Source organism: Microtus ochrogaster, chromosome 15 (genome assembly GCF_000317375.1).
Source record: "Microtus ochrogaster isolate Prairie Vole_2 chromosome 15, MicOch1.0, whole genome shotgun sequence".
NCBI classification, from domain to species: domain Eukaryota; kingdom Metazoa; phylum Chordata; class Mammalia; order Rodentia; family Cricetidae; genus Microtus; species Microtus ochrogaster.
The window spans coordinates 8,309,258-8,323,441 of NC_022017.1; the positions used below are offsets into that span (position 1 = coordinate 8,309,258).

The 14,184-nt window shown below is 45.7% G+C and overlaps 1 protein-coding gene across 1 annotated transcript; it reads left to right on the forward strand.

The window, feature by feature from the left end:
• Window positions 1-357: 357 nt before the first annotated feature.
• Slc38a2 (solute carrier family 38 member 2) lies at window positions 358-12,952 on the forward strand. Its single transcript, XM_005354000.3, has 16 exons — window positions 358-628; window positions 1,175-1,364; window positions 1,720-1,801; window positions 1,945-2,060; window positions 4,488-4,561; window positions 4,673-4,765; window positions 4,889-4,970; window positions 6,504-6,586; window positions 6,956-7,014; window positions 7,101-7,262; window positions 7,648-7,727; window positions 7,828-7,928; window positions 8,393-8,517; window positions 8,793-8,937; window positions 9,022-9,119; window positions 10,121-12,952. Exons 2-16 carry the CDS (start codon window positions 1,249-1,251, stop codon window positions 10,217-10,219), a joined length of 1,515 nt encoding a protein of 504 aa, XP_005354057.1. The 5' UTR covers window positions 358-628; window positions 1,175-1,248; the 3' UTR covers window positions 10,220-12,952.
• Window positions 12,953-14,184: the final 1,232 nt, after the last annotated feature.

Genomic DNA, 14,184 nt, shown 5'->3' on the forward strand with positions numbered 1-14,184 from the left:
AGCTGGAAAAGGTCTAGAATTGGGGGGACACACATGCAGGATGTGTCCCCGAAATGCAGTGTTGGTGACTGGGATGGGAGGGAAATCTTCTGGGAGCTGGCTCCTGACGGCAGCCGCGGGGTACGGCCACCCACGGGGCTGCGGTGCACGGGCTTGCGGAGCCTCGAGGAAGCGGGGTGCGACCGCCCACCCCCCCGAATTGGGGTGCGGGGTAGCGGGGCGGGCGGGAGGCCGCTGGAGGGAAAGGGAAGCGGCCTGGAGGCGGAGCCCAGGTGCTGTTGATACACAAAGAGCAGCCGCCAGCCCCGCCCACTGACGCGGCGCCCGCCGCTATAACTCGGCGCTCGCGAGGCAGCTCCACACCGCGCCACGCCGCCGCCCGCGCCGCAGGGTCGTGATCGCCATTCCCCCGCTTTAAAAAAAAATAAAGAAATAAAGAAGAAAAGGAAGAAAAAGCTGATCATAATTTAATTAAAGTCAATCTCTCTAAAGCCTGTTGGATTGCGGGGATCGTTAGAGACTCTGTCGCTGTTATTTTCGTCCCGTCTTTTTACGATCTTGGTGTGACCGAGACAGCCTGCGGGAGACGCTGCCGTGTGGTGGGCCAGCCCGGAGGGAGAGCGCCGAGGTGAGGCGGGGGAGGGGCGGCGGCAGGAGCGGGGTCTGCGGGTGGGCGGGCAGCCGGCCGCAGCCTCCCGTTAGGGGAAGCGGGGAGCCGCGCGGGCGCGGGGTTGCTCTCGTCTGCTGCAAGCCGGGTCTAGTGACCCGAACGTGAAATCAATCCGGACACGGGGAAAAGAGGCGAGCGGCGAGGGTTTGACAATCGCCCCTCGGTATTGCATCAGTTCCTCCCGGGGCAGAGGAGGGGCCGGGGACCGGGACCCACGGCGGCTGGAGAGCTCGGCGTGTCGCTTGTAAACATGCTCTGGCCGAGGGGGACACCGGGCTGGGCGCCGAGGTGGCTGGAGGGGGCGCCGCGGCGGGCGCATCTTTGTTCTCGCGGTCCCCTTCGCCGGTACTTTTCCGCCCCTCGCCGCGCCCCCGCCCCTCGCTCGCCTGGTACTTTTCCACTCGCCTGGCGGGGGATGAATCAGCCGCGCTGCGCCGCCCGGCGGCGTCACGTGGTCGGGGGCGGGCTGGCGCTGCAGTCCTGACGCCGCCTCTACCTTCGCAGGCTTGCAGCCTCGAGGGCCAGTGCGCCGCCAAGGACAAAAGGAACCCCACGCCGGACGCACACTTCCGATCAGCATGAAGAAGACCGAAATGGGAAGGTTCAACATCTCCCCGGATGAGGACAGCAGCAGCTACAGCTCCAACAGTGACTTCAACTACTCCTACCCCACCAAGCAGGCTCCTCTGAAAAGGTGGGAGAAGTGCGCTTTGCAAAAATAATAGATAAATAAATAAGAACTAGCACACATCGCCTCGGGTTGGAGGGGTGGCTCAGCGGTCATAGGCTAACGCTCTCTCGGGGCCCTCGGATACTTGCCCGGAGCCCCAGCCTCTTGCTCTTAGCCCCGGAGAGAGTAGCCTACTAAATTACCCGGTTGTTAACTGAATGACCAACGGTATCTCAGGAAAGACTTTACTCCTTAGGCATTAACTAAAAGGGCCGTAGCCGAACCGAAGGGCTGTTTTACTTTATGTACATTAAAACACGATTTTGTGTATCCCTCGGTCGGGTTACAATTACACTTTTTTTAAATTTTATTTTTGCAGCCATTACGTGGATGTGGATCCTGAAAACCAGAATTTTTTACTTGAATCCAATTTGGGGAAGAAGAAGTATGAAACTGACTTTGTAAGTTGAAAATACTGTTTCTTACGTGCCTGGCTTTATGGAGTAAAAGAATAGTGTTTTAGATTTCAAATCTAACTTGCCCAAAGCTGCTTTTCTCCTTTTAATTATTGTTATATGTTTGGTTATCGTTTCCCTCTGTGTAGCATCCAGGTACTACTTCCTTTGGAATGTCAGTATTTAATCTGAGCAATGCGATTGTGGGCAGTGGAATCCTTGGGCTTTCTTATGCCATGGCTAATACTGGAATTGCTCTTTTTATGTAAGTATGTGTAAGTAGTGAGCCTGCCATGCAGGGCAGTTAATATGAATAAACATTTTGGCTCCGGAAAAGAATTTGCAGTTCAAATAGCTGATTTAGAAATCGTTTAAACTTTGACGTGCGAGAAATCCGAAACTCTTGTCTTACTACATACTATACAACATCAAGAAAGCAGGTTAGATAGAATGTCGGGTAGCGCTTGACACTGACAGGTTGAGGCCAGTGAGAAAGTATTGAGTTTAGACTAACTCTAATTACTGATTAAAAACAGAAGCCAAGGTTACAGTAAGTGAAGTGGCTCCAGTTGGGTTTCACAAGTTGACAGTTTCCCCCTAAAACCTGTGGCCCTTAAACATAAGGGGGGAAAAAAAGTTCTGGATAAAGGTGTGGTGACATTTACCTTGCCTAGAACATGCTGGTTTTAGGACACGTGAGTCATAGTTTTCTGGATGCTAAAATGCAAACTCCATTTTTTTAAAAGATGTTTTTCCGGATCTGTATGATGCCTGAATATTTTAAATATGAGCCTACTAATTGTTTCAAAAGTTAGCTGGTCCTCTGATTTCTAAAATTTCTGGTTAGAGGTTGCAAAATGGTTCTTAACCCATTTTGGGGTCACTGACCCTTGGGGGTTGTGATTGAAGAGTCATGGGCTATAAAAGTACCAGTCAGTGGTAGAGTGCTTGCCCAGCATGCACGGCTCCTGGTGCGATTCCCAGTGCTCTCAGAAAAGCAGGGGGCAAGAAGTACTCCTTCCACGGACAGGAGCATGTACAAGTGTGAGTGTATGGTTTTCAGTGTTTTAAGTTCCAAACCGCCTGTAGCTGTGTGGTTGACAGTTTCCGTAGAAGGCCCTCTAACGTCACCAGAACCACACACACTCTACGAATGTCTCTTCCCTTCGTGACAGTTATGTTTTGGTTAGCTGACCGCTACCTTCCACTCCAGTTATTTTCTCCAATGTTTATGAGAAGAAAAACTCAGCTTTATGAAATTCCACAATAATTAATGTTAAGCCTGACATTGGATACTAAAAGCGTTAGGGTAAGGATCTTGGAGGCATTTCTTGCTAAAATGAAGCCCCAGAACCTTTAGCTATAGAACATTCCGAAATCTCAATTTTTGATGGGACTCTGAATGGCTGGCATCAGAGTTACATGTTTGAAACCCTTTCTGGCTCTTGCCACGAGAACTGGAAACTTTAAAATGCTACCAATGTGGTTATGGGTGGCTGTTTCATAACTGAAAGGAAAACTTACCGTGTAACCCTTGAACTTTTGGAATTCTACTCTAATAGCTTAATTTGTATTTGATTAACCATTTTAATAAATGGCCAAATGATACCAAGATTGTGCGAGTTTTTATTCATCCTTATTTACGCCACGTGCAAGAAATGACAAGTTGACCTTTTAAGAGTTAATCTTGAGGTTGAAAGTGACCTCGAGGGGCATGAAATCCATTGGAAAGACAGTTCCTAATTTGTTATAGTTTTTTTTTAAATTGACTTTTTCTGAGAGGTCAAGCAAATAGTGTCACCTCAAGCCTGGGTGTCCTGCCATTCTGACCTTAGGATGGAAGTCACAGCCTGTGTTCTGTGCTGCTGATGCCTTTCCCCCCTTGGCCAGCACCTTACATAGTGTACAGTTTGCCCATACAAGGTCAGAATTTATGTGGCTGTCTCATTTGCATATTTGCTGGGTTTTTTTTTTTCTGTTAATCAGTGCGTTGTTTGCCTTCATAGAAGGAAAGTGGAACTTGGCTGAGAAACTCAAGGAGAGCAGTGGTGTTAGACCCTTTCCTCCTTCCTTACACTCCCTCCAAGTGGAAGGGTGAAGCTGAGCTCACTCGTTGTAGAGTTCTCTACTGGGGCACATCTTTTTGTGTCTTCCCAGTCACCTAATTTGTTAGAGTTTTTTTTTAATTGACTTTTTCTGAGAGATCAAGCAAATAGTGTCACCTCAAGCCCAGGTGTCACTTCTCTGATTTGTTAGTAGTTTTTTGTTTTTTTTAAATACTGTCTGACGAAATGTTAGTTCCACTTCCGCCCGCCTTCCTTTCTCACAGTCTGTCTGGTCCATGGGGTCTTGGCCTTTCCTTACCCATCTATTGAATGGCATGAAAGCCTTGTGGACTAAGTTTAATGGCAAGTTTTAAGTGAAACTGTTAGGAACACATGGCAGGAATATAGACAATTATGGTCCCAGAACCAGAGTACAAGTTTCTACTTCCCGAGACCTGGGGCTTTACAGAGTTCCCTGCGTTGGGCACAGTGGACATGGCTTTATTTAATACAGCGGAGCTCACCTGTTAGCTGCTGTAGTGTCAGTCAAGGTCGAGAGAGGGACCACCACCGGTTGTGCTGTAGAAGGGAGGTGGTAAGTGGAAAGCCCTGCGTGTTTGTAACAGTGTGCCTTTTCCTTTTCTCAGAATTCTCTTGACATTTGTGTCGATATTTTCCTTGTACTCTGTTCATCTCCTCTTGAAGACTGCCAATGAAGGAGGTAGGTGGCATTCTCGGTCCGCCTCTGCCCGCCCCCAGTAATCTCTGCCTATCCTGGTTTGGGATGGGGTAGAGCTTCCAGAGGGCTTCATTCCTCTGCTCTTCCGTGCAGGGTCTTTATTATATGAACAGTTGGGGCATAAGGCGTTTGGACTGGCTGGGAAGCTCGCAGCCTCCGGCTCGATCACAATGCAGAACATTGGAGGTACGTTCTGAAAGGGCACTTTGGGTAGGCTTCGTTGAGTAGTAGCACAAGGTGGTGACACATGACCTCAGTGTCACAGGCCACATTTTGCACTTGTAATGGTTTAATTTTGTTTTCCTCCAGCTATGTCAAGCTACCTCTTCATAGTGAAATATGAGTTACCTTTGGTGATCAAGGCTTTAATGAACATTGAAGATACAAATGGGTAGGTGCTAAGTAAGGTTACTGCATAGAAACAATCGCAGATACTTTTTTTCTTTTTCTTTTTTTTTTCTTTTGGTCAAAGTTGGATATAAATAAAACAGTTCATCAGTAAGTCTTCCACAAGTATTCTTGTCCTTACTTAACTCCTGATAGGGAAGTGCTCCCCCCTCCCCCGCCTCCCAGAGCGATGTGGACTTGTGCAGCGGTTTGCACTTGACTCAGAATAACAAGTACGCCAACCTGGCTGCGGAACTTCTCTAGTGCTCGACTTCATCTCTGTTTATCTTCCATTTGCTACAGTTGCTGGCTATAGAGTTGTTTAAGACAGAAAGTCGTCCCCCCGCCAAAAAAAAAAAAAATGCCAGTCATGCTTAAAATAGTTAAATGAAGAAAACCCTAAACTACCCGGCTGTGCTGTAGAAAGTGAAGTCTCCCAGCAGTTCCTCATTCCTGGGAGGAAGGGGCCTAATGTAAACAGCCAGGCTCATCTGCTTTCCAACTCTGCACAGAGACCTGTGGCTCCCAGTGTGCGCTTCGAGGCTTGGTTCATCATGCCGATCTTTCAGCAGTGTTTTTCAGTGGTGTTCTTGTTACTGTCATGAATGGAGTGGAGCCCGCGAGGAGCTAGAACTTAAAAATAGTGCTTTTTAAGAACGAATGGCGCCCGGCAGTGGTGGTGCACGCCTTTAACCCCAGCACTCGGGAGGCAGAGGCAGGAGGATCTCTGTGAATTTGAAGGCAGCCTGATCTACAAGAGCTAGTGCCAGGACAGGCTCCAAAGCTACAGAGAAACCCTGTCTTGAAAAACCAAAATAAATAAAAATATTTTAAAAAAGAAGGAATGGCTTTACCTTGGGACAGGGTCTCCTTGTTTAATTCTAGCTGGCCTGGACCTCAAATAGTCCTCCTGCCTCTGCCTCTGGGACAGAACATGCAAGTGCATGCCACTACCATGCCTGCACGCCACTACCATGCCCAGCGAGACTAGGCCTTGGTTACTAGAACTTAGGGAACATTTAGTTTCAGAAATGGCCTTTTGACTATAGTTTATTCTGGCATTAAGGTGGGTTTAGACGTTACTATGATAATCTGAAATGAATTCTGATCGAGTGGGGGTTTGGTTCAGACTAGTTTGGGGGAGGAGAGTGGTTGCCTGTGAATTTTAATCTAAGTGGAAATTTCCTTAGTGAAATGCTTAATGACTGACCTTGCTGACAACCGTCTGAAGAGTCTTGCCTAGCTCCTTCTCTCCTTGGATAGAAGTTACAGGCGAGAGCTGTGATGTCGGTGTACGGTTCTCAGAGATAAGCTTGCCAGCTGCACAGAGCAGCCTTGTTCCCCACGCTAGTATCAAGCTTTAAGACGTGTTCTATGTTATGATGAATCAGCTGGCAGTCTTCCCAGAGCAGAGAATGGCGCAGAAGCTCCTGCCTTTCACCCCCACCTCTAACCTGACTGCGCGCTCAGTTAAACTGCCCTTTCATGCGTGTTGTTAGACGTGTTGTTGATTTTTGCCCTTTCTCGTCTCTCCTAGATTGTGGTATCTGAATGGTGACTACCTGGTCCTGTTGGTATCCTTGGTGCTTATCCTCCCGTTGTCGCTGCTGAGAAATCTAGGTGAGTGAGACACTTTGCTGCTTTATTTTTTTGTTTTGTTTCAAGGCCGGGTTTTTCTGTAGCTTTGGAGCCTATCCTGAAACTTGCTCTGTAGATTAGGCTGGCCTTCTTAGTGCTGGGATTGAAAAGGTGTGCGCCACCACAGCTGGCCTGGCGAGCCAGCAGTTCCTAAGGGGTGTTGCTACTTAGTGGTGCACTGAAGGCTAGAAGGCTCCCAGCACCTGGTGTTGGGAATGGCAGTGTGACACACAGCGTAGCAGTGGAGCCCCCAACTGGTCATAGTACGCCATTGCTAGCCCTAGTGTCTTACAGTCTGTGTTCTCCATCCCTGCTGGATTAACCCGGAACCCTTCTCTCCCGCCTCTCCAGGGTACTTGGGGTATACCAGTGGCCTTTCCTTGCTGTGTATGATGTTCTTTCTGATTGTGGTAGGTAACAGTTTCTCCTTTTGGAAAATACCCCTTTAAACCTCTGTCAGGTTACTCTGCTTAACGAATGCGCAAATACGTTTTAGGTGATTTGCAAGAAGTTTCAGATTCCTTGCCCTGTAGAAGCTTTGATGATCAATGAAACTGTGAACGCCACATCAGCGCTGGCCCTCCTGGCGTCTAACGTGACGTCCAACGCCACCGCCTCCGACTGTTGCACGCCGCGTTACTTTATCTTCAACTCACAGGTAACTACTTGTCGTCCTGCCTTCTAGAAAGAAATTTTTAGGAAGGGACAGGAGAAAAAGAAATTGCCCATTAGGAATTTTAAAACATCTCTCGAGAGAAATTGAGGCTGGATGATCGATGGTGCTTCTTATAGGGGGTGGGGAGGAGAACTGGACAGAAATCTCAGGTTCTCCTGTGACTGGGAACACAAGCGAATTAGGCGCGTGGCCTCAAAGTGGCGCGTCTCAGGTGGTCTTGGTCATACTTGGGAAACAAAATTGAAGAGTGGGGGTAATTAGGCAGCAGTGAGGCTCTCCAGGCTTTGGTATAAATCCCTGAAGCACCGCCAGGGACTGCCAAGGGTGTATGCCACGGGGTGTGAATGCAGTGGTGTGTTTCTTTCAGACCGTGTATGCCGTGCCAATCCTGACCTTCTCCTTTGTCTGCCATCCTGCTGTTCTTCCCATCTATGAAGAGCTGAAAGGGTAGGGACTTGACCTTTTCTGACTGATTGGCAGCCCTGACAGTAGCTTGTAACTTGCTGGTTTCGCTAACCATCGCACGCACTCTGTTGTGCTTGTGCAGGCGCAGCCGCAGGAGGATGATGAACGTGTCCAAGATTTCTTTCTTCGCCATGTTTCTGATGTACCTGCTTGCTGCTCTCTTTGGATACCTGACATTTTACGGTAAGTGTTGCCTAATCTCAGGAAGAGAAAGACTCGTTTGTTGGAACCAGTATCGTGTGTGTATCTTTGCTGTAAGAAGTCCCCTTCCGGTCCAGATTCAGAAGCAGATGTGAGCCATTTGCTGATGTTTCTGTGACGTCCTTGCCTCTGTTGCATTCCCGCTGCCTCTGCTCCCACCGTTAGCTGTAACTAACACAACACACACGTGCGTGCTCACACACTAAGCCAGAGTTGGATTAGGTGCTTAGCCCCTGTTCTTACTGGAGGTCATGTGGCGAAATCTCAGTATTCAGAAAAAATTTTCCTCCAATGTTACTTTAATTGCGTTAATCATAATTCCAGATTAATCTCATTAGCCTTAGTTTGTAGTGATTGTGAGAGTGCAGATTTCACTGTGAGTCCGCTCTGCTCCTTGATCCCTAGAGAAAGCCACACTGAAAGCTTTTTCTGCTGTGTCCCCACAGGACAAGTCGAGTCGGAACTGCTGCACACCTACTCCTCAATCGTGGGGACTGACATTCTCCTCCTGATTGTCCGTTTGGCTGTGTTGATGGCTGTCACCCTCACGGTGCCGGTGGTTATTTTCCCGGTAGGTAGCCACCTGCTCCTGCACAGCTATGATGAGCCTGGGTGTGGAGATTTAAGGAGGGAGACTGCAGCAGGGCCACACTGGGGGAGGTTTGCAGGGATGAGTAGTGGCGGGGTGCTGGCTCCAGATCATGGGGGGGGGGGAGCAAACAGGAGGGAGGGGCATCAGTTCTAGAAAAACTGCCGTTGATACATTGTAAATTGCTTGTGAATTCTTTGCACTAATTAAAGTAGGATTGCTAAAACAGTAAGCGATACTTTTTTTTTTTTTTTCAGATCCGGAGTTCCATCACTCACTTACTGTGTGCTGCAAAGGAGTTCAGTTGGTGGCGTCACAGTGTCATCACTGTGGCTATCTTGTCCTTTACCAACTTGCTTGTCATCTTTGTCCCCACCATTAGGGACATCTTTGGTTTCATTGGTAAGTTCTGATTTACATGCCTAAGGATATTGAGCCTTCAGACTAGACTCATTGAGTTCTCAAAGGATAAATGTCCTTTTACAGGTGCGTCGGCAGCTGCCATGCTGATTTTTATTCTTCCATCTGCCTTCTACATCAAGTTAGTGAAGAAAGAACCTATGAGATCTGTGCAAAAGATTGGGGTGAGTGAGCTGTGACAGTAAAACCAGTAGTTATTTTCAGTCTCTCCTGAAGTTCTAGCAGTGAAATACTTAACAAAGGTTGCTGTGCACTAGAAACATAATTGCAGAAAGGTAGGTGAGGGTGTTATCTAAATGAAACCGTCCTTGAGTAGGACTCTGGGGGCTTCTGAATGCATTCACGGCTGTATTCAGAATCCATAGGTTTGCTAGCATCTTGTTTCAAAGGGCAAACTATGCCAAGCACAAACCATGCTCTTTGGAATCAGAATCCTAGCAGGGGAACGTAGGAATAAAAAAATGCCAGCCCTGTGGGGGTATTGGGAATAAGAGACCATCAGCCCTACTGTCTGACCACTAATTGTTGTATGACCACTAATTGTGGTCTAGGAATGAGGTTAGGAGTAAATGGGGGTGAACTTTTCTTGGGGAGACAAACTAATAAACACAGACACCAGCAAACCAAGGTCTAACGTGGGAAGGTCTACACTATGTGAAGATGTATTGCTGTGATTGGGGTGATTAAAAAGCTGAACAGCCAATAACCAAGAGGTACAGGCCGGATATCCAGGGAGAGAAAGGAAGAGGAGAGGACATGGGAAGCGTCATTGTGAGAGTGGTAATGTCACGGGATAGAAGATGGATTCATACAAATGGGCTACTTTAAGTTACCAGAGCTGTTAGGAGCAAACGGGATAGAAGATGGATTCATACAAATGGGCTACTTTAAGTTACCGGAGCTGTTAGGAGCAAGTCTAAGGTGGGAGTCAAACCTTCATGAGTCTCTGTCATTACCGTCCAACCCCTCCAATCTATACGTTTATTAATTATAGGGACATGGGTGAGAAATTACAGGTTCATGAATAGCTGTACCAACATATAGAAGCCTTCTGTGCTCTAAGTAACTTTGATCCCTTAACAGTTTGTATTTAGTCAGGTAAGAGAGTATTGTAACAGGTGTGATTCTAGCATCCACCCTGATGAGTTTTCTCTGCTTCCTGCAGGCCCTGTTGTTCTTCATCAGTGGCATAGTGGTGATGACCGGAAGTATGGCCTTGATTGTTCTGGATTGGGTACACAATGCCTCTACAGGTGGCCACTAATGGCACCACTCAAACTCAACAGTCCATCTGCCACCAGTGTTGAGTCAACACTCAACTTGCTCAGAAATTTCACCTGATGCTTTCGGTTCACTTCCTTTTGAAGTGCAGATTCCTCGCTGGTTCTTCTGGATGCAGAATAAGTGGAACTTTTTTTATTTTGTTTTGATTTCGGTTTTTTATTTTTTTAAGAAACTTATCTGTGTGTTAAGGAATGGATATTAACAGCAAAACCACGAGTCTTGGGTTAAGGGAAGTGACTATTTATTCCATTCCAGAGAATGGACGAACTTTTAACTTTTTATCAAGCCACATGCTTGGCTGTGTCATTGTTTAACTTGGATATTTTATGATTTTACTTGAATGTGCCTAATGGAACCATTCGATGTGAAAAACACTTAATTTACAGCAAAGTATTGAAATAAGCATTGAGAAAAACACTTATTTTTTGTACCAAAAAATACTTTAAAAGACCTCAGAAGCACTATTTTACTTTGAAGAAGTTGCATTTTTTGAACTTTATCCAGAACCAGTTGTCAATAAACTCCGTAACACAATTTCATTGATATTTAAAAACGAATATTATTAGTATTATGAAATTATTTGCCTTTTTTGTAGGCATTATAAGCCAAATACTTTTTTACCCAAAATCAATTTCGGGGAAAATGTTAAGAAAAATTGTATCATGAATTAGCATAGTTTGTTTTGTTTGTTCAAATTTCACTTTAATTGGTAGCTGCTGCACCAGATCCGGTGAACACTGTTCATCAGTTTCTTTGCTTCCAGATAATTGGCTCATTAAATCTAAAATGTTTATGTCTTCAGCCGAGTAGGCTGAAAAACAGTGCAGATATTTCTGTTGGAAATGAAATAACTGATTTTGAGGTACCAAACAGTTTGTGCAATTGGGTAAGACAGGGTTTATTCAGTTACTTCTGTCTCCAGAGTTGTATTGTCAGCTCTCTGAGTCGAGCTTTTGGGCCTGCCCTTTAAAACATTGTTTCCAGAGGTGAAAATGGCGCCTGATGGCAGTAGGCCAGAACTCTCCAGCAGGAAGTACAGCTTGCAAATGCTCATCTGCTGGAAGCACAATTTACTTGACAACACGTGGCTCATGTGTTCCTGCTGCCTCTGCAGTAGAGGTCTGACCCCCAGGCTGCACCGAGGCCTGTGCGCCGCGAGTTCAGAAAGACCACTGGATTTCCCGAGCAGTGAGCTTTTTCCAAACTCGCACTGGGTTGTCATCTCGTTCTTGTAACAATGCAGAATTATTTGTTTACATCGAACAAATGATTAGCTAGGGGAAACAGTACAGCCTGGTTGTACTTAGTTCCTGGTCCAGCTGCATGCTTCCCTTCCATTTCAATTCCAGTTCAAAGTGAAAACATTGCTTTGAAGCTTGGCTTTAAGAGAACATTTATTGTATGTTAACGGTGTATGTTGAATATATTAAATAATGTGGTACTTTGCTCATCAGGCATAATGTCTAAGATCTGATAGACATAATTCCATTAAGTGGTTGAGGGAAGCAAGTGGAATCATCAGTTGGCCATCTGGTTCTTGAGGTTATCTCTTGAACGAAATATTTTTAGTTTGAGGCAAGGGCCAGAAATGTGGCACACATGGTTCTTGTTACACAGCCTTATATATGTGGCTAAATTCATAGGCAAGATTTGTCTGCTAAAGACCCTCGCAGACTGGAAGATACCTGATAGTGCTGCGTTTAAGACCAATGGTCCATTGTGTCCGAAGATGAAATCCGGGGACCATCCAGAAGCAGAGGCAGTGAGAAAACACTACCATGCTGCTTTCATGGCATCCAAATCCAGAACCTCACCTGGAGTTTCACGAATTTGCAATTCTGCTTGAAGTCCTGGAAAGAGTTGCTGATAAGACCTGCCTGGGATGTTGAGAAAACAAGCATCCAAGAGAAGGTGTCATGGCAACCAAAAAGACATGGAGGAGAAAATCCTGTTCACGGTCAATCAGCTTGAACTTTCCAAATCTTTTTGTGAATTAAGGTTCAAAATGAATTTTTAGGCCGAATTCCAACACTTGAGGCTATGTTATCTATCTGCCTCGAGGTTCCGAAACTGAATCCCCATTCATGAGCAGTCTTCAGTATTAAAACCACTGTCCTGTCACCTCATGTTGCATTGTCTTCCATGGACATTTCAGTTATGACTGTACTGTTATTTATAGAGCAGCATTAATCCATTAAAGCTAACCTATTTTTCAATATTTATGATAAACTGTAAATACAATGTCCATATGTATTTGTAAATAGATTGTATATACTGTTGGACCTGGGTTTTGTGTTCAAATGTATATACCCCTGAGTTTCTGAACTGCATTTTGATGAACTTACATTATATATAAGTCCCCAAAGTACTTGTACAGAGAATTCCATATCAGAAATTGACATTGTATATAAATACGGAAATTGAAAATACTTGTTTAAATTGTATTTGCAATAAACCGGACTTCAATTTGAGTTCAAATCTTACATTTTAAATGAGGTCTAAATTTCCAAAATGCAGTCGCTATCTGGTAACATGTCACGTGGTCACAATGGAAACCACGAGAGCCTCTGTTGTGTACATAGTGTAAATGTCCCCACTGTACTGTAGAGGCCAACATGCCCCGGCTTGTTGGCAAGGAGTGCTACACCGGTTTCAATGAAACAATGTATGTTTTGTTTTAACTAAACTAAAATAAATACATGCTTAATCCTAAGCAACGGCCTCTTCTTTTGGGTAGTGGGATGAGGTGTGTTATCAGGTGCCCGGCACTCATGACACTCAACGATGTGATTCCAGTTGTGGAAGAAAGCCTTGTGGAAGACCCCGAGTTCACAGATTTATGTTGGAGCTGGAGATAACCGCCCTTTTTTGTAGTGTGCGAAGCTCACAGCAGTGCTATTTGCCTTTAGGAGGCTAGCCTGGAACACTCTTAAGGGGTGGGTCTACAAGGAAATTAGGTTTGTTTTGATGGGTGTGGGTGTGTGATAGGATGGCAAGACTTCCTTAGGAACTGAATAATAATTAGATAACTGAATAACTCGGCTATGGCCTGAGCCTTGAAGGCTTAGGGCAGATAAAAAGAAAATAGCTGGAGAAGGTTTTATTGACAAACCCTGAGAAACGTCCAAGTTTGTAGTGTGGTTACCACATCTGGCACGTCAGTTTTTCTATCCTTTTGGAGCCTGTCCTGGAGGCTCTGTGAACCAGGTTAGCCTAACAAAGATCTGCCTATCTGCCTCCCAAGTGCTGGGATTAAAGACACTGCCACCGCCTGACTCTCTTAAATTTAACCAGCATCCAAATGTTGGACACCTACTGTGTGCAGTTAGCATGGGAATGATAATGTTGGACACCTACTGTGTCCAGTTAGCATGGGAATGATAATGTCGGACACCTACTGTGTGCAGTTAACATGGGAATGATAATGGTTCTATCAACATTGGTTCTGAGAGTGTCGTGTTACGCTACATTCCAAATGCCAATTTATTTATAATTAGTAATGCGTGTGGGTAGGTTCACTCAGTATGAAGTGGCTCCCTAACCAGTGAGCCAGCCATTTCCAAGAGGTTCCACAAAGTCACTAGAACATTGAAGAAATACTTATTCCTCAGCCTGGTCTGCAAGAGCTAGTTCCAGGGCGAGCAACAAGGCAACACAGAGAAACCCTGTCTCAAAAAAACAAAACCAAATAAACAAAACAAAAAGAAATCCTTATTCCTAAAGACCTAAGGCTGTGTCTGGAGTGGGACACCTGGAGAGGTGACATGGCTGCATTTCTGGAAGGAGCGTGAAGGAAAGCTGCGGTTTAGCTTAAGCAGAAAGTGGCTGGTGGGACGGCTGGCTGGGGTGTTTGAGCGGATTATAGACAAATACTCAGTGGGTGGTCTTGCAAATATCAAATAGACTGTTCTAGAAACCAATGACAGTTGTGTTACAGTCCCTACA